The sequence below is a fragment of the Scyliorhinus canicula genome, chromosome 16, assembly GCF_902713615.1.
Source record: "Scyliorhinus canicula chromosome 16, sScyCan1.1, whole genome shotgun sequence".
NCBI classification, from domain to species: Eukaryota; Metazoa; Chordata; class Chondrichthyes; order Carcharhiniformes; family Scyliorhinidae; genus Scyliorhinus; species Scyliorhinus canicula.
The window spans coordinates 1,128,804-1,146,634 of NC_052161.1; the positions used below are offsets into that span (position 1 = coordinate 1,128,804).

Below are 17,831 nucleotides of genomic sequence, written 5' to 3' on the forward strand. Positions count from 1 at the left end.
ATGCTTCGAAAGATTAGTTATGGCATGAATCAACTCCAGCCTCCCGGATTGCCTTGATCCACTACAATTCGCCTACCGCTGCAACAGGTCTACAGCAGACGCCATCTCCATGGCCCTGCACTCTAACCTGGAACACGTAGATAACAAAGGCACCTATGTCAGATTCCTATTAATCGACTACAGCTCAGCCTTCAACACCATCATTCCTACAAAACTTATCTCCAAACTCCTTGGCCTGGGCTCCTCCCTCTGCAACTGAATCCTGAACTTTCTAACCCACAGGCCACAATCAGTAAAGATGGGCAACAACACCACCTCCACAATCATTCTCAACACCGGTGCCCCACAAGGCTGTGTCCTCAGCCCCCTACTATACTCCTTGTACACCTATGACTGTGGCCAAATTCCCCTCCAACTCGATTTTCAAATTTGCTGATGACACCACCGTAGTGGGTCGGATCTCAAACAGTGACGAGGAGAGTACAGGAATGAGATAGAGAATCTGGTGAACTGGTGCGATGACAATAATCTCTCCCTCAATGTCAACAAAACAAAGGAGATTGTCATCGACTTCAGGAAGCGTAGTGGAGAACATGCCCCTGTCTACATCAATGGGAATGAAGTAGAAAGGGTCGAGAGCTTCAAGTTTTTAGGTGTAGAGATCACACAACAGCCTGTCCTGGTCCCCCCCATGCCGACACTATAGTTAAGAAAGCCCACCAACTTCTATTGATGCACCATAGAAAAAATTATTCTGGTTGTATCACAGCTTGGTATGGAGCCTGCTCTGCTCAAGACTGCAGGAAACTACAAAAGGTTGTGAATGTAGCCCAGTCCATCACCCAAACCAGCCTCCCATCCATTGACTCTATAATTCCCGCTGCCTCAGAAAGGCAGCCAGCATAATTAAGGACCCCCACACACCCCGGACATACTCTCTTCCACCTTCTTCCATTGAAAAAGATGTCAAAGTTTGAGGTCACGTACCAACCGACTCAAGAACAGCTTCTTCCCTGCTGCCATCAGACTTTTGAATGGACCTACCTCGTATTAAGTTGATATTTTCGCTACGGCTTGCTATAACTGTAACATTATATTCTGTAGTCTCTCCTTCCTTCCCTATGTACGGTATGCATTGTTTGTACAGCATGCAAGAAGCAATACTTTTCACTGTATACTAATACATGTGACAATAGTAAATCAAATTAAATTAAAACAAAGAAAAACCTGAAACCCTCCCTCCCGCTGACACCTTAAATCATTTTAAAGAAGTTGATAAACGGCTTCCATCTCTGGGTGAATCCTTCCTCCGCTCCCCGTAAGGCGAACCTAACTGTTTCCAAGTGCAGGAATTCTGCCGGGATGCTCTCCCACATCCCTGCCTTTGGTGGCTCCGAGTCCCACCAGCCCAACAAAATCCATATCCGGGTTCTCGGAGGCAAAGGCCAAAACATTGGCAACTGTCTAAACTTTAATGAGTTCTTGAATGAGTTACGTAGACAAGATAAGGGTGAGTGTTTGTATTAGTGTGTAAAGATGGTGTTGTATTGACTGGTTTCCATTGATATTGAAAGTACATTTTTATTCTGTTAATTGTGCAGGGGTCTGATTTTCGATACGTTATACGGGAACTTGCTGAAGGTTGATGCCTATGGGAACACCCTGGTCTGTGCCCATGGATTCAACTTCATGAAGGGGTAGGTACTGAATCTCTGCTGATTTCCCCTGTCACACTTGAGTGGGTTTGACTGTAATCCAACACACTTGGAAATTATGTATTTGTTTTTTGTGTTAATTAATATTGAAATTAGATTTTAAATCACCTCAAAAGAACTGATTTTATTTGTAATAATATTATCTGTATCGTGCAGCGTTATGAACACTCCGGACCTGCCCATATCATTTATAGGATGTGATTTCTCCAACATGTCCCTGTGTGTATTGAGGCTCTTGACTGATAATTCAATCTTATAGACTAGAATTAAGGCCAATCTGAATGGACAGGACCTATGATGACTGTGCACCATGTTTTTCATTCTTTCATGGGATGTGGGGGTGTTGCTGGTTAGGCCAGCATTTTTTGCCCATCCTAGTTGCCCTTCAGAAGGTGGTGGGGAGCTGCCTTCTTGAACCACTGCGGTCCCTGAGGTGTAGGTACACCCACTGTGCTGTTAGGGAGGGAGTTCCAGAATGTTGCCCCAGCGACAGTGAAGGAATGACGATATATTTCCAAGTCAGGGTGGTGAGTAACTTGGAGGGGAGCCTCCAGGTGGTGACCCTGAGTTACCCGTCTAAATGCTGGAAGTCACTAGTTTGGAAGGTGCTGATGAAGGAACCTTGATGAGTGTTGCAGTGCATCTTGTAGATGGTACACACGCTGTTACTGTGTTGGAGGGACTGAATGGGGTGCCCATTAAACAGGCTGCTTTGTCCTGGATGGCCATGGGCCTCCACCTATTGTACTTTAGAAGAATAAGAGGTGATCTTATTGAAATACACAAGATTCTGAGGGGGAGTAAATGCGCCCATTTCATTGTTATTCCAGGAAGAAAGACCTTCATGAAGTGACAAGCCCCTGATCACACTATAGTACTGGAGAAAATGCCACTTATAATGTTTAAAAAAACACTATTCTGTTCAGCAGAATGCAAAATCTTTAAGAACAAGCTTACCTCTTGCACAGAGCGTTACCACCATTTACTTAGAGGTGACCAATCTCCCGTTTTCGGCTGGTCCTGGACTCGGGGTCTTCTTGCCTCAGTCTTGGTCCGAGATTCTCGCTATGGACCTTCGGAGCTGGCCCCCTTTAAACTCAGTTTATTTTTACTGTTTTAATAAAAAGATATGGCATTTCCACCTACCCTGCACATCTTTGGGTTATGAAATGAAATGAAAATCGCTTATTGTCACAAGTAGGCTTCAAATGAAGTTACTGTGAAAAGCCCCTCGTCGCCACATTCCGGCGCCTGTTCGGGGAGGCTGTTATGGGGGCGAAACCCACGCAAACATGAGGGGAAGAGTGGGGGAGGGAATGTGCAAACTCCACACAGTGACCCAGAGCCGGGATCGAACCTAGGACCTCGGTGCCGTGAGGCTGCAGGGCTAACCCACTGCGCCACCTGTGCTGCCCTTCTCTCCGGATAGTTAGCGTTTGGAATTCGCTTCCACAGAGCAGTGGAGGTTGGGTCATGGCTGAGTTAAACACGTGCTGATTGACAGGGGAGGTGTTAGTAATAAGGGACAGCCAGGAAAAGTGATGTTAGAGGCAGTGTCAGATCAGCCCTGAGACGGTGGGGCAGATTATTTCTGCTGTTGTTTACATATCAGAGACACACTTGAACTGAGCAGGTGAGAGTAGTGCTGAAGAAGGAAGAATCGTCCAGACTCTAAACGTTAGCCCCCTTCTCTCTCCACAGTTGTTGTCAGACCTGCTGAGATTTTCCAGCATTTTCTGTTTTTAGTTTCTGATTCCAGCCTCCCTGGCAATTTGCTTTTATCTGAGTGCTTTACCTTGATGGAGTCCTGGCATAATCAAATTGACTGCCACCACCCTGGTCCATACACACTGAAATAAACTTGAGTGACAAGACTACTTGTGACAATAATAACAACAATGACTTATTGTCACAAGTAGGCTTCGATTAAATTACTGTGAAAGCCCCTAGTCACCACGTTCCGGCGCCTGTTCGGGGAAGCTGGAACGGAAATTGAACCCGCGCTGCTGGCCTTGTTCTGCATTACAAGCCAGCTGTCTTAGCCCACTGTGCTAAACCAGAAAAGTGATTATCGTTTCATTTTTTTTATGTGTGGTGCTGGGCGGGGAGCCAGGATCATGGGTGCTGTGCTGTTTATAGATAAAGCAGGTTTTTGATGTGCTGATGTAAGTACTGTCACTTGGTACGAACAGATAACTGTGACATCCATGTGTTTCGTGCAGGCCGGAAATAAGAGAGCAATATCCAAACAAGTTTATTCAGAGAGATGACACCGAACGCTTTTACATTCTCAACACACTCTTCAATTTGCCGGGTAAGCTCCTTGTTTCTGACTTACAGGAGAGTGGGAAGACTTGAGATGGTGAGGGAACCAGAGGGAGAAATATAACCATTGCCACTTGGAGTGGAATGAGATCTGTGCCCTCGGAGGGGGGAGATATGAAAGTGCAATAGTGATTGGAAATTTGGAATGCAATCTTCAAATGTACAAACATCCTGCAACCTCACAAAATACAATTTATCTCATTGGGGTTGCTGTAAACCAGTGACCTTAATTTAAAAACTGGTAGAATCCTAGCTCTTTGTCCCTGAAATCCTAGGGAAGGAACCAAGATCCTGTTGGCTTGACACTCGGTCCACATCCTGAGGGAAAATACGGAAAAGTGGCACAGCCACTCTATAACATTTCACCAACTACTCCGAGCCGGGCTAGTCAGTAAGATACAGAGCCTTGCGTTTAGGAACTTGTAAAGACATCTTTTCGGTAGAAAGCTTCATCAAATTCGGTTGTTATTCTATCCCTTTCAACACACTGTAGTGGAACTGGGAGGCTTCCGTTCGTGACCTTCTGGCCAGCTGTTGTGAAGTTTGAGGGTGCCATGGGGTGGGTGACACTGCGTTCTTTAGCAATCAATGGATGTTACTTTGTCTTGTGTTGTTTGACACGGTGCTGTGACAAGCAGCTGATCTGAACTGTTTTCTTCACATTCCATTCCATGACCATGAAAGTTGTGAAAACCTTTCTCTTATGTTGTCACCAAGTGGCTGCTCACTCAGCATCCCCCCCCCCCCCCCGTGCGTTCCTTGCTGGTTGTGATTGTTTTAGGTGCTAAGGGAGTCTGAGTCCGAGTTTGTGTCTCACTGGGGTTCCTGTTATCTTTCCCTCTGCAGAGACCTATCTATTTGCTTGTCTGGTTGATTTTTTTACGAATTGCCCCCGATACACAAGGTAAGCATTGGTCAGCTCGGGGACAAGCTCACACCCACAGGGTGCAGGGCGACATCCATCTGTCAGCACTGGGGCCTCCCTTTAGACTCCCAGTGGGTTTGCTGGGACTTCGTCTCCATTTTCTCAGCCATGACGTTTCCATGCCGGCGACATAATTGATACGTGTAAATGTAGAATAACTCCTTGGTGTAATTCCATTGGGCACAAAGTATGAACATTCCACCTTATCATGGGCTCTACTCACCCATTTAATTTTCAACCCCAGTTGATATACACATCCTCATCCCCAAAGGTAAGTGACCAAAGCAACAGAACATTAGTCCAACCTCTCGGTTTGTCCCCAGCTTGCTGGCTCATCCTGAGTACAGGAACCATGAAAATGAAATGAAAATCGCTTATTGTCACGAGTAGGCTTCAATGAAGTTACTGTGAAAAGCCCCTAGTCGCTACATTCCGGCGTCTGTTCGGGGAGGCTGGTACGGGAATTGAACCGTGCTGCTGGCCTGCCTTGGTCTGCTTTCAAAGCCAGCGATTTAGCCCAGTGTGCTAAACAGCACCTATAAAAATGAAGTTACTGTGAAAAGCCTCTAGTCGCCACATTCCGGCGCCTGTTCAGGGAGGCTGGTACGGGAATCCTCTGGAGTATTTCCTGAACAGACCCTAACCATTTCTTCCCCATTCTCAGCCTGATATTGATCCAGCTCTTTACTGAGGGAGTGCCAGTAGTTGATTCTTATTGTGCCTAATCCTTCACCGAAGCAGTTTTCCAAATGTTCACACAATCTTCACAATGCAGAAGGAGGCCATTTGGCCCATCGAGTCTACACCAGCTCTCTGACAGATTGTTCTACTGAGTCCCACTCCCCTGACTTATCTCCGTAATGTGGAGATGCAGGCGTTGGACTGGGGTGAGCCCACTAAAAAGTCTAACAACACCAGGTTAAAGTAAAACATGTTTGTTTCAAATCACTAACTTTCGGAGCACTGCTCCTTCCTCCGGTGAATGAAGAGGTAGGTTCCAGAAACATATATATAGACAAAGTCAAAGATGCAATACGATACTTTTAATGCGAGTCTTTGCAGGTAATTAAGTCTACCGGTCCAGACGGAGCAACTGGAGAGAGAGATAATCACAGGTTAAAGAGGTGTGAATTGTCTCAAGCCAGGACAGTTGGTAGGATTTCGTGAGCCTAGGCCAGATAGTGGGGGATGAATGTAATGCGACATGAATGCCGTGCTCATGTGTGCAGAACTTGGCTATAAGTTTCTGCTCGGTGATTCTGCGTTGTTGCGTGTCCTGAAGGCCGCCTTGGAGAACGTTTACCCGAAGATCAGAGGCTGACGCCCATGGCTGCTGAAGTGTTCCCCGACTGGAGGGGAACATTCCTGCCTGGCGATTGTCGCGCGATGTCTGTTCATCTGTTGTCGCAGTGTCTGCATGGTCTCGCCAATGTACCACGCCTCGGGACATCCTTCAAAGTATCGCCTTGCATCTTTGACTTTGTCTATATATATATATATGTGTGTTTCTGGAAACTACCTCTTCATTCACCTGAGGAAGAGCTGTGCTCCAAAAGCTAGTGATTTGAAACAAGCCTGTTGGACTTGCCTGGTGTAAGACTTCTTACTTATCTCCGTAACAATGCACATTCTTTCTTTTCAGATAAAAATTAAATTCCCTTTTGAATTCCTCGATCAAATCTGCCTCCAGCACCCTCTCAGCAAGTTTGTTCCAGACACCAACCACCCTCTGGGTGAAAATATATTTTCTCTCATCGTGCCTATTCCTTTAGTCAATTATTTAAAAAAATCTGTGTCCAGTTCTTGATGCTCTCTTGAGTGGGGCAGTTTCTCACTACCCTGTCCAGACCTTTCAGGATCTGAATTCCTCGATCAATTCTCCTCTCAGCCTTCTTTTCTCCAAGGTTAACAATCCCAACCTCTCCAATCTATCCTCCAGTTCTTTATCCCTGGAATCATTCTTGTGAATCTCCTCTGTACTCTCTCCAATACCTTCACATCCTTCCTCAAGTATGGGGCCCAGAACTGGACACAGTCTCCAGATGACACCTAACTTGTTTCATGCAAATTCAACATGACCTCCTTACTCTTGTACTTATTGCCCTTATTAATACAATCTTGGATACTATTTGCTTCATTAACTGCTCTCTCAACCTTCTCTGCCACCTTCAATGACCCATGTACATATACACTAAGGCACCTCTATTCCTGCATCTCCTTTACAGTTTCTCACTTTATTTTCTGTCTCTCCACATTCTTCCTGCCAATATTAATCATCTTGCACATCTCTGCATTGAACTGTGTCTGCCCAATCCACCGGCATGTCCATGTCCTTTTGAAGTTCAAGACTTTGCTCAACACGGTTGGCAATCTTGATACCCAACTGCAAATTTGGAAGTCATTATCTGAAAACTACAGTTTAGGTCATGTCGCTGCCCTGGTGACCACAGTCCAGTAATTGGAAATTTAAAGAAAAGTTGAGAACTCATCTGAAGATGGACAGACTTTTGAGTCTTATTACCTATTTCTGTTTTCTTGCACAGTGACCCCCTGTGTTTATATGTACAATGTCTGTGCCTGTCTTGTGTGTCCCTCAATCTTGCTTCCAATGAAAAAAATTATTCCAAGGAAATTCCCCTTGTAATTTGAGCCTTAAATCCCAGACTCACCCTTCTTGTTTTCTCTAAACTCTGTTGGTGTTTTTTTTTTCAAAAGTAGAGAGTTGAAACTTTCCCACTGTACCAAATCTGGCCCCAAATGAGCCAGTGTAGACAGAGAATTCGGAAATGGTGGAGGGCCTGCTGGGAGCACAAGGGAATTTGTCTGTGAAGAGCAATTGCGAGGACATGCAAGTGTTGATTGTAGGTTGGACTGATATTCAGGAGCTTTGTTCGATTGAGCTCAGAAATATTTCTGAGTTTCATCTCCATAACCTGTAATTGCTTCCGTTTCTCTCCCCCACCCCCTTCCTCCTCCCCCTTCCTCCTCCCCTCCCCCCCCTCCTCCTCCCCCCCCCCCCCCCCCCCCATCTCTCTCTCTCTGGAGTCCATGATAAAACAGGTTGTGCAAGGCTTAGCAACGAAGCTTGTTGGTCCAGATGATGTCTTGTGTTCTCTCCTTGGTTGCCATTGATTGTTCTTGTTCTGGCGTCGGAGGGGAACTTGCCTGACCTGATGTTCTTTGCACATAGCTGTGAAACAGGATTTAAAGATGGTGATCTCTTCATGTCCTACAAGAGTATGTTCCAGGATGTGCGGGAAGCTGTCGACTGGGTCCACTACAAGGTAATTAATCTGGTTCAAAATAGACCAGGATTTATCCTGTTCCCAGTGGGTCTGAAGTTGATATTTGAACCAGAAATTATCAACTCCAACCAATGGGATGAATATAATTGACATTATTTTAAATACCGGGACCTTGAAAGAGAGATTAGTATACACATGCGTGTACACATATGTAGGCTTGTATCAGTCTCCCTTATGTATATACACACGTACATATATGTAGGCTTGTATCAATCTTCCTCATGTATACACACGTGTACACACGTAGACTTGTATCCGTCTTCCTAGTGTCTACACATGCACACGCATGTAGGTTTGTATGAGTCTTTCTCGTGCCGTTGCTTGCATTGGGCTCGTGCGTGTGGCTATACAATCAAATGCTGCCACCAAGTGATCCAAAAGAGAATTGCAGCATTTAATTTTTGGCAGTTGCAGTAGGCCTTGCCTCGAGTCATCTTTAACCAAATGACTTGTGCTGTACTCAGCTGCACAGTCTAGGAGTAAACTTTAAAAAAAAAATCACATCCGCCACAGTAAATCAATCTGATTGTTTCAGTGCTGCTTTCTGCACACAAATGAGTATCTCACCTGCAGATTGAGGTAAAATGTTCGCGCTGGTGGATACAGATTCTGACTCTCATTTTATTTAGGGATCTTTAAAAGAGAAGACTTTGGAAAACTTGGTGTCTTATGTTGTGAAAGAGGTGAGTTAATATGTACTGCCTGGTAATTCTCTGAGTGTCCTAAACGTGTCTCGAAGTGCATCATTTGTGGACTGGTGTGGGGGGTGCTGCGAGGGAGCGCCGGGGCATTTGAGGGGGGGGTGAGAGTTCTGGGGGGGGGGGGCGTTGAGCCGGGAGGGGTAGTGCTGTGGGAACCTGAGTGATGTTCCAGAGTGAAGCTAAGTGCTATTATGGGGAATCAGGGCAGGAGATGGTGCTGAGAGTTCCACCGGGGAACCTAATGCTCCTTTGGAGTTGGGGGTGTGGGGCATGTTGCCAGGGGCCAGGCAAGACAATTGTTTGACCCTCTGCTTTTGTTCTCTTTTAGCCGAAACTCGCGTTGCTGCTGAGCAGAATGAATGAAGTTGGCAAAGTGTTTCTGGTCACAAACAGTGATTACACCTACACCAATGTGAGTATCTCATCGAGGAGTGAACATAGCGTGCTAGCAATTGTCCATCAATGAACAGTATGCAATGCACGGTAGCACAGTGGTTAGCACTGTTGCTTCACAGCACCAGGAACCCGGGTTTGATTCCTGGCTTGGGTCACTGTCCGTGCGGAGTCTGCACGTTCTCCCTTTGTCTGCTTGCGTTTCCTCCCACAAATCCCGAAAGGTGAATTGGACATTCTGAATTCTCCCTCCGCGTACCCGAACAGGCACCGGATTGTGGCGACTAGGGGCTTTTCACAGTAACTTCATTGCAGTGTTAATGTAAGCCTACTTGTGACACTAATAAAGATTTGTTATTATTATTCTATGCATTCTGTGCCTGACTGAAATCCTTCCCACTATTCCGAGGAATCCTGGGAAAGGAAGAGAAACTGTTTGAAAATTGCTTGATTACAAATCAGTATCACAGCCAAGCATCAGAGTGAAGCAATATGTAAATATGGACAATCCATGGGCATTCTTCAAAATGTCCAATCAGTGTTAAAGATTTATTTAGTTTCCTGCACATCTCGTGAAACATGGCTCAACATGAAAAGTTTTATTTTTTGTCTCTTCCAACTTGGGATTTAGGCTGGTTCCTGAACTACTCAATCTTGCAAGTTTGAACCACATTTTGTTTGCTGTCAGTGTTAAGAAACCCACTGAATGGATTCTAGAATCATTGTGGTTGTGCAGAGCTCTCTGATACACAATATCAATCAGATGTGGAAGGAAACTGATGTAACCACCAGGGTTCATCCATTCAATAAAATCTAAGTATGTGCACTGATCAAATAGAGAGATGCTTGACATTCTTCACTTTCCAATAGGAAGCGGATATAATTTGTTTTTAATCTTTAACAGAATGATCCTTATTCTTTTATTGTGCAAATGAGCAAAGGTATATGATTACCAGCCTCGGCAGATGCAGCTACTTGAGACATTCATCACCTAACCTTTGAAAAGAGAATGGAGCCAGTTTTATCTCTCCTCTCCTCACTAACAGCAGATGTTTAGTGACAGCAGTGAGTGTGTAAATGTGACCACGCACACACTAGCTGTGTGAGCCCAGTGGCAGCCAAGTGTGTAAATTTTCCCCCTTCTAAGGTATTGATATTCTCCCAATCACAGGCTTTGTTGCTGATGATTGAAATTATTCTTTTTCTTTCACAGAAAATCATGACGTATATGTTTGACTTTGCGCATGGCCCCAAGGTAGGTGATATTTGTCAAATTTTAGCAGTGAACTGGGAATGGTAATCTGTCAACAGAACAGTTAAATGAGAAGAAATAGCAAGTATTGTTCTAGGAATTTCTGATCACTCATTCATTGACTGAGGGTAAATGGGGCAAGTGCTGTGCTGTTTGTAAAATGCGATGGTCTTCTCCTGAGATCAGTATGTTTATATGAGCATCAGTATAGAATAGAAGAACACAGTGTTTTTAAAAAAAAAACTGTTCCAAGTTACAGAAACTTGCCAACAAATGAGATCAAAAATAAACTGAAATTGGAGAAGAGGGCATATGGGATCTGGAGGTATGATTAAATTAGAGAAATGGTACTAGAAATAGAAAATAGGAGCAGGAGGAGGTCATTCAGCCCTTCGAGCCTGCTCCGCCATTCATTATGATCATGGCTGATCATCTAACTCAATAGCCCAATCCCGCTCTCCCCCCCCCCATCCTTTGATCCTCTTCACCCTAAGTGCTATATCTAATTGCTTCTTGAAAACAACATGCAGTGTTTTGGTCTCCACTACTTCCTGTGATAATGAATTCCACAGGCCGACCACTCTCTGGGTGAAGAAATTTCTCCTCATCTCTGTCCTAAATGGTCGACCCCGTATCCTCAGACTGTGCCCCCTGGTTCTGGACACACCCACCATCGGGAACATCCTTCCTGCAACTACCCTGTCTAGTCCTGTTAGAATTTTATAGGTTTCTATGAGATCCCCCCTCATTCTTCTGAACTCCATCAAAAACAATCTAACCAACTTAGTCTCCTCATATGACAGTCCCGCCATCCCAGGAATCAGCCTGGTAAACCTTCGCTGCTCTCCCTTTATAGCAAGAACATCCTTCCTCAGATAAGGAGACCAAAACTGCGCACAATATTCCAGGTGTGGCCTCACCAAAGCCCTGTATAATTGCAGCAACACAACCTTGTTCCTGTACTTGAATCCTCTCACTATGAAGGCCAACATACCATTTGCCTTCTTTACCGCCTGCTGCACTTTCATGCTTACCTTCAGTGACTGGTGTACGAGGACACCCAGATCTCGTTGCACATTCCCCTCTCCTAATTTATGGCCATTCAGACAATAGTCTACCTTCTTGTTTTTGCTACCAAAGTGGATAACTTCGCATTTCTCCAAGTTATATGGCATTAGCCATTTATTTGCCCACTCAGTCAACTTGTCCTTTGGACGTCTGCATCCTCCTCACAGCTCACCCTCCCATCCAACTTGGTGTCATCTGCAAATTTGGCGATATTATATTTTGTTCCCTCATCTAAATCATTAATGTATGTTGTGAATAGCTGGGATCCTAGCACTGATCCCTGCCAATTTGAAAAAGACCCATTAATTCCTACTCTTTGTTTACTGTCTGCCAATCAGTTTTCTATCCATCTCCATACACTGCCTCTAATCCTATGCGCTTTAATTTTACACACTAATCTTTGATGCGGGACTTTGTAAAAAGCCTTCTGAAAGTCCAAATATACCACATCCACTGGCTCCCCCCTCGACAACTCTACTAGTTACATCCTCTAAGAATTCCGGTAGATTCGTTTCCAATTAAGGGGCAACTTACCACCTCGAATCCACCTACCCTGCACATCTTTGGGTTGTGGGGGTGAGGCCCATGCAGACACGGGGAGAATGTGCAAACTCCACACGGACAGTGACCCACGGCCGGGACCGGGTCTTTGGTGCCGTGAGGCAGCAAGTGCTAACCACTGTGCCACCGTGCCGTCCACGATTTCCAGTAGATTGTTGACTCGTGTCTGATCCTGCCATTATTTTCTAAGTGCTCTGCTATAAAATCTTTGATAATAGGTTCTAGAATTTTCCCCACTCCTGACGTCAGCCTTACTGGTCTATAATTCCCTGTTTCTCTCTACCAGGACTTTACCTGTTCCTCCTCTCACCATTTAGATATGGAGTGTAGACTGAGGCCTGTGATAATGGCTCGGAATGTTTGAAACTCTTGCTGATGTGTTTTGTCCTGTTGCAGCCTGGAACTCCCCACCGCCCCTGGCAGTCGTACTTTGACCTGGTGGTGGTGGATGCTCGGAAGCCGCTGTTCTTTAGCGAGGGAACAGTTCTGCGGCAAGTGGACAAAGTGAGTATGGTTAGAACCTGAGATTAAATTTTAACTTGACATTTTAGATTGAGAGTGGATGAAATGGATTTCAGCGTCAGCAAATTTGAGCTCAGTGCCGGTGGACCTAAGCAGGACAGAACATTCTAAATGCTGGAATCAGTGGGTGACCAATCACACTCGGGGCCCAGGTACACGGATCATTAAAATGTGATTAATCGATACAGAGAATAACCAAAAGGGCTAATGGAATGCTGGCCGTTATATCTCCAGCTCGACAAAGCCGGGATTAGACCATCTCTGGAGTTACTGTGAACCGTTCTGGGTCCCACACCTTAGGAGGGATACATCGACCTTTTGGGGGGGGGGTGCAGTGTAGATTTACCAGAATAATGCCTGGATGCCAAGGGTTGTCACTAATGATGCTGAACATTGTGCAATATTCAGCAAACATCCGCTTTTGGCCTTATGATGGAAGGAAGGTCATTGATGAAGCAGTTGAGAATGGTTGGGCCGGTGCTGGCCGTTGCGTCCCTAGTAGCCCGGCGAAGGATTTTGCTACAATGGAAGGACGCGAGGCCCCCAAGCGTGGAGACCTGGATCAATGACATGGCGGGTTTCATTACGCTAGAGAAGGTCAAATTCGCCCTGAGAGGGTCGGTACAAGGGTTCTTTAGGCGGTGGCAACCTTTTCTCGACTTTCTGGCTCAACGATAGGGTACTGGGACAGTAGCAGCAGCAGCAACCCGGAGGGGGGGGGGAAGGGGGAGGGAAAAGATTGGGGGGGGGGGGGGCGGACGGACGATGACCATGTTTGTTTATTTAATTTAAATTTATTTTGAAGTTCTTTTGTTGGGGTTGGGGGGGTGGGGGAATGTGATACATGCGTCGATACGGTCTGGGGGTGGTACGGTTATTATGGGTTATTTTGTTGCATTTCATTGTTTGTCGTTATGTTTTATATTTTCTGTAAAAAATTCCAATAAAAATTATATTTAAAAAAAAAAGAGAATGGTTGGGCCCATGACACAATTAATAAGAACAAAGAGCAATACAGCACGGGAACAGGCCCTTCAGCCCTCCAAGCCTGCGCCGCCCATGGTACCTTCCTAAACTAAAAACGTCTGCACTTACGGAGTCCGTATTCTTCCATTCCCACCCTATTCATATATTTGTCTGGATGTCCCTTAAATGCCGCTATCGTACCTGCTCCCACCCCCTCCCCAGGCAGCACGTTCCATATATTTACCACCCTCTGTGTAAAAAAAACTTGCCTCGCACATCAGTTCTAAACTTTACCCCATTCAGTTTAAACCTATGTCCCCTCATACTTGACTCTCTTACCCAAAGGAAAGAGCATCTGACTATCCACCCTGTCCATGCCACTCTTAATCTTGTAAACCTCTATCAGGTCGCCCTTCAACCTCCGGCGTTTCAGTGAGAACAGACCAAGCTTATCTAACCTCTCCTCGTAGCTAATGCCCTCCATACCAGGCAACATCCTAGTAAATAGCTTCTATACCCTCTCTAAATGAGGCCTAACTAAAGTCCTGTATAGTTGCAACATGACTTGCCAATTTTTATATTCAGTGCCCTGACCGATGAAGGCCAGCATGCCGTATGCCTTCTTGACCACCTTATCCACATGCGTTGGCACATTCAGTGATCGGTGGACACGCCCAGATCTCTCTGTCTGTCAGTACTCGCAAGAGTTCGACCATTTATTGTGTAATTCCTACATGCATTGGGCGGAATTCTCCGCTCCCGGGAAAAATCGGGAGGGCCGTCGTGAACTCGGCCGAGTTTCGCGACGGCCTCGGAGGCCGCTCCTCGCCCCCTATTCTCCCCTCCCGGCGGGGCTAGGAGCGGCGCTCCGTAACTCTCGGCTGCGGGGGCGTCGCACCGAGAATGACACGGCCGGCGCGCCTAATGACGTCAGCCGCGCGGCAGACGTCATGACGCTGACGGCACGAACCTGCGCATGCGCGGTGGCCGTCTTGCCCCTCAGCCGCCCCGCAAGACGTGGCGGCTTGATCTTGCGGGCGGCGTAGGGGAAATAGTGCGTCCGATTTGGACGCCGGCCCGACGATCGTTGGGCACCGATCGCTGGCCTGTCCCCTCCCGAGCACAGTCGTGGTGCTCTTTCCTTGCTAGGCCACCTACAAGCCCCAAACGGGCTTCTCACTCCCGTTTCATGACGGCAGCGACCAGGTGCGTTTGCCGCCGCCGTGAAACGGCCGCGAACGGCAGGCCGCTCGGCCCATCCGGGTCGGAGAATCGGCGTTCGCCGTGAAGAGTGGCGATTCTTCCAAGCGGGGGGGGAGAGAATCGCGGGGGGCGCCAGGGGTGCGTGAAATTTTTCGGGGGGCCCTCCCGCGATTCTCCCACCCGGCGTGGGGAGCGGAGAATCGCGCCCATTGGACCTTCCAAAGTGCATTACCTCACACTTGTCCGGATTAAACTCCATCTGCCATTTCTCCGCCCAAGACTCCAACCAGTTTGTATCCGGCTGTATCCTCTGACAATTCTCTTCACTCTTTGCAATTCCAATTTGTGTGTCATCTGTGAACTTTGTTATGGGCCAGGGTTTAGAGAACCCCAAAGTGTATCATGGAGTTCACCTGACCCACAACTTTTAATAGCTTGTGGTATGAGGAGCACACGGCCCACTCTACATCTGTGGTACAGCAGAAATGGAAAAGTATTTTTTAAAGCAAAACAAAGTTTATTCTATGAACTCAAGTTAACCTTTTTAAAGCATACAGTGAACATCTTAGCAACCACAATTCAAATACAACCCCCAAAGAATACAACACTAAGTAATCTTTAAGCTGTCCTTTTAACATCCATAACACTTTTAAAAAAACTTTTAACAGAAGCACATCAGGTTAAAGTCACTACTGAAAACGGTTATTAGTTTTAAATCACCAAAGGGTCGATTTACAGTCTTTAGATTACAGAGAGAGAGACTATTACATCACCTGGCTGTGACTGCAGCTATCCAGCTCTGAAAACGAAACTAAAACACACCCTGCATCAAACAGCCTAAAACAAAAGTAAAAAGCTGACGGACAGCCCAGCTCCACCCACACTCTGACGTCACTGATAAACACCCATTTCTTAAAGGTACATAGCTTAAACACCCATTTCTTAAAGGTACTCTCTCATGACAACTTACTGATCAAAATAATCCACCATTTTGTTTATATTGCCTTTCATTCTTCCCACCCAAATGTAGCGCATGTTCTAGGTTGTCACACGTCCTTCCGTACTCTGTTACTATCCTCCCTCTGTTAACCACATTTCTGAGTTTTGTGCCATCTGCAAACTTTGAAATGCTATGCTGTGTAACCTTGGTCAGCTCATTAATATATATATATATACTGCAGTGCTGCATGATACTGACTGAATCCTGAATTCATGAGGTGTGGAGACTGGACAAGAGCCTGATCTCCCAAAGCTCATCTCTGTGACTCTTAATTGCGTTAGTTACAGGCAGCACGGTGGCCTAGTGGTTAGCACAACTGCCTCACAGCGCTGAGGTCCCAGGTTCGATCCCGGCTCTGGGTCACTGTCTGTGTGGAGTTTGCACATTCTCCCCGTGTCTGCGTGGGTTTCGCCCCCACAACCCAAAAATGTGCAGAGTAGGTGGATTGGCCACGCTAAATTGCCCCTTAATTAGAAAAAATAATTGGCTAATCTAAATTTAAAAAAAAAAACAAAACATTATTATATAAAAAAAAAATTGCGTTAGTTACAGGAAGGTATCTACGTTTTATTCTGATAACAATTGGGTATCTCTGCTGGAGGAGGTGATTGTGTCGGAAGGGTGTGTTGGTAGAGATCTCAAACATGTACCAAGTGTGCATTTCACTTTTTTTTGTACAGGCAACTGGCCACCTGAAGATTGGGACACACACCGGACCCCTCCAGCACGGGATTGTGTATTCAGGTGGTGAGTGCCCAGCATTTTGTCTTCACTTTTCACTCACTGGCAATCTTGTCTAACTTGTGCCCAGACCACTCTCCTGAGGCTAATTGCCAAGCCCCGAGGGTTGCACCAGCTTAGATCAACCAGTTTGGCACACATTGGGGTGTGAGGATTATGCATGAGGCCCAGTAGACCGTGGGGGGAGGGGGGGGGGGGGAGAGAGAGGAGAGAGGAGACTGAGCCCCAGTCAGCGATGGGAATGTGGTTTTTGAGTGGGTTTGGAAGGTACTGATGCAGGATCAGCAGTCTAAGACTAAACAGTGGATTGGGCCTTGAGGTGCTTATTGTAATTTTAAGTGCTTAGATTAAGATTTTAAAAGGTCTTTGAAGAAATAAAGTAAGGGCTGAGGGTGGCAGGCCAGTGGGAAAGGGGTGTTGGGTTTGGAGTTAGTGAGGGTGTCGGAGTCAGAAACGTTGTCCAGTCAAACTTGGAGGAGCTGCTGTGTATTTGAACTTAGTAACTTTTGAAAATGATGTGTAGCCCCAGAGACTGGTACCACCTTTAACTGTCTTCAGGGTACAGAGAATATTGTTTGACACACTGGGGGATGTTGAGGCTGCTAAACCCAGTACAGGAAATACTTGTTTTAAGTTGTTTAATTTTCAAGTTATTTTGTTTTCAGTCCAGTTTCCCCGGTTTCAGTTGTGATTTTGCTTTTGAGTTGTTTTTCCCTCCTTGTTTCATCACCAATCTTTATTAGAACAAAGAAAAGTACAGCACAGGAACAGGCCCTTCGGCCCTCCAAGCCCGTGCCGACCATGCTGCCCATCTAAACTAAAATCTTCTACATTTCCGGGGTCCGTATCCCTCTATTCCCATCCTATTCATGTATTTGTCAAGATGCCCCTTAAATGTCACTATCGTCCCTGCTTCCACCACCTCCTCCGGCAGCGAGTTCCAGGTACCCACTATCCTCTGTGTAAAAAAAACTTGCCTCGTACATCCTCTAAACCTTGCCCCTCGCACTTTAAGCCTATGCCCCCTAGTAATTGACCCCTCTACCTTGGGAAAACTATGCACTCTGTCTATGCCCCTCATAATTTTGTAGACCTCTATCAGGTCGCCCCTCAACCTCCGTTGTTCCAGTGAGAACAAACCGAGTTTATTCAAC

General features: G+C 46.0%; 1 protein-coding gene across 6 annotated transcripts in view; it reads left to right on the plus strand.

Annotated features, from left to right (window-relative positions):
* Positions 1 to 17,831, plus strand: part of LOC119950933 (cytosolic purine 5'-nucleotidase) — a 108,258-nt gene that overhangs the window by 72,169 nt on the left and 18,258 nt on the right. For 5 of the 6 annotated variants that reach the window (XM_038773916.1, XM_038773917.1, XM_038773915.1 and 2 more), the window contains 9 exons: positions 1,602 to 1,697; positions 3,938 to 4,029; positions 4,887 to 4,944; positions 8,156 to 8,249; positions 8,900 to 8,953; positions 9,300 to 9,383; positions 10,578 to 10,619; positions 12,642 to 12,749; positions 16,617 to 16,683. In XM_038773916.1, coding sequence (XP_038629844.1) covers positions 1,602 to 1,697; positions 3,938 to 4,029; positions 4,887 to 4,944; positions 8,156 to 8,249; positions 8,900 to 8,953; positions 9,300 to 9,383; positions 10,578 to 10,619; positions 12,642 to 12,749; positions 16,617 to 16,683 — 695 coding nt within the window. Of the gene's footprint in view, positions 1 to 1,601; positions 1,698 to 3,937; positions 4,030 to 4,886; positions 4,945 to 8,155; positions 8,250 to 8,899; positions 8,954 to 9,299; positions 9,384 to 10,577; positions 10,620 to 12,641; positions 12,750 to 16,616; positions 16,684 to 17,831 lie in introns of those variants that run through there. The other variant, XM_038773919.1, reaches the window with a different exon arrangement.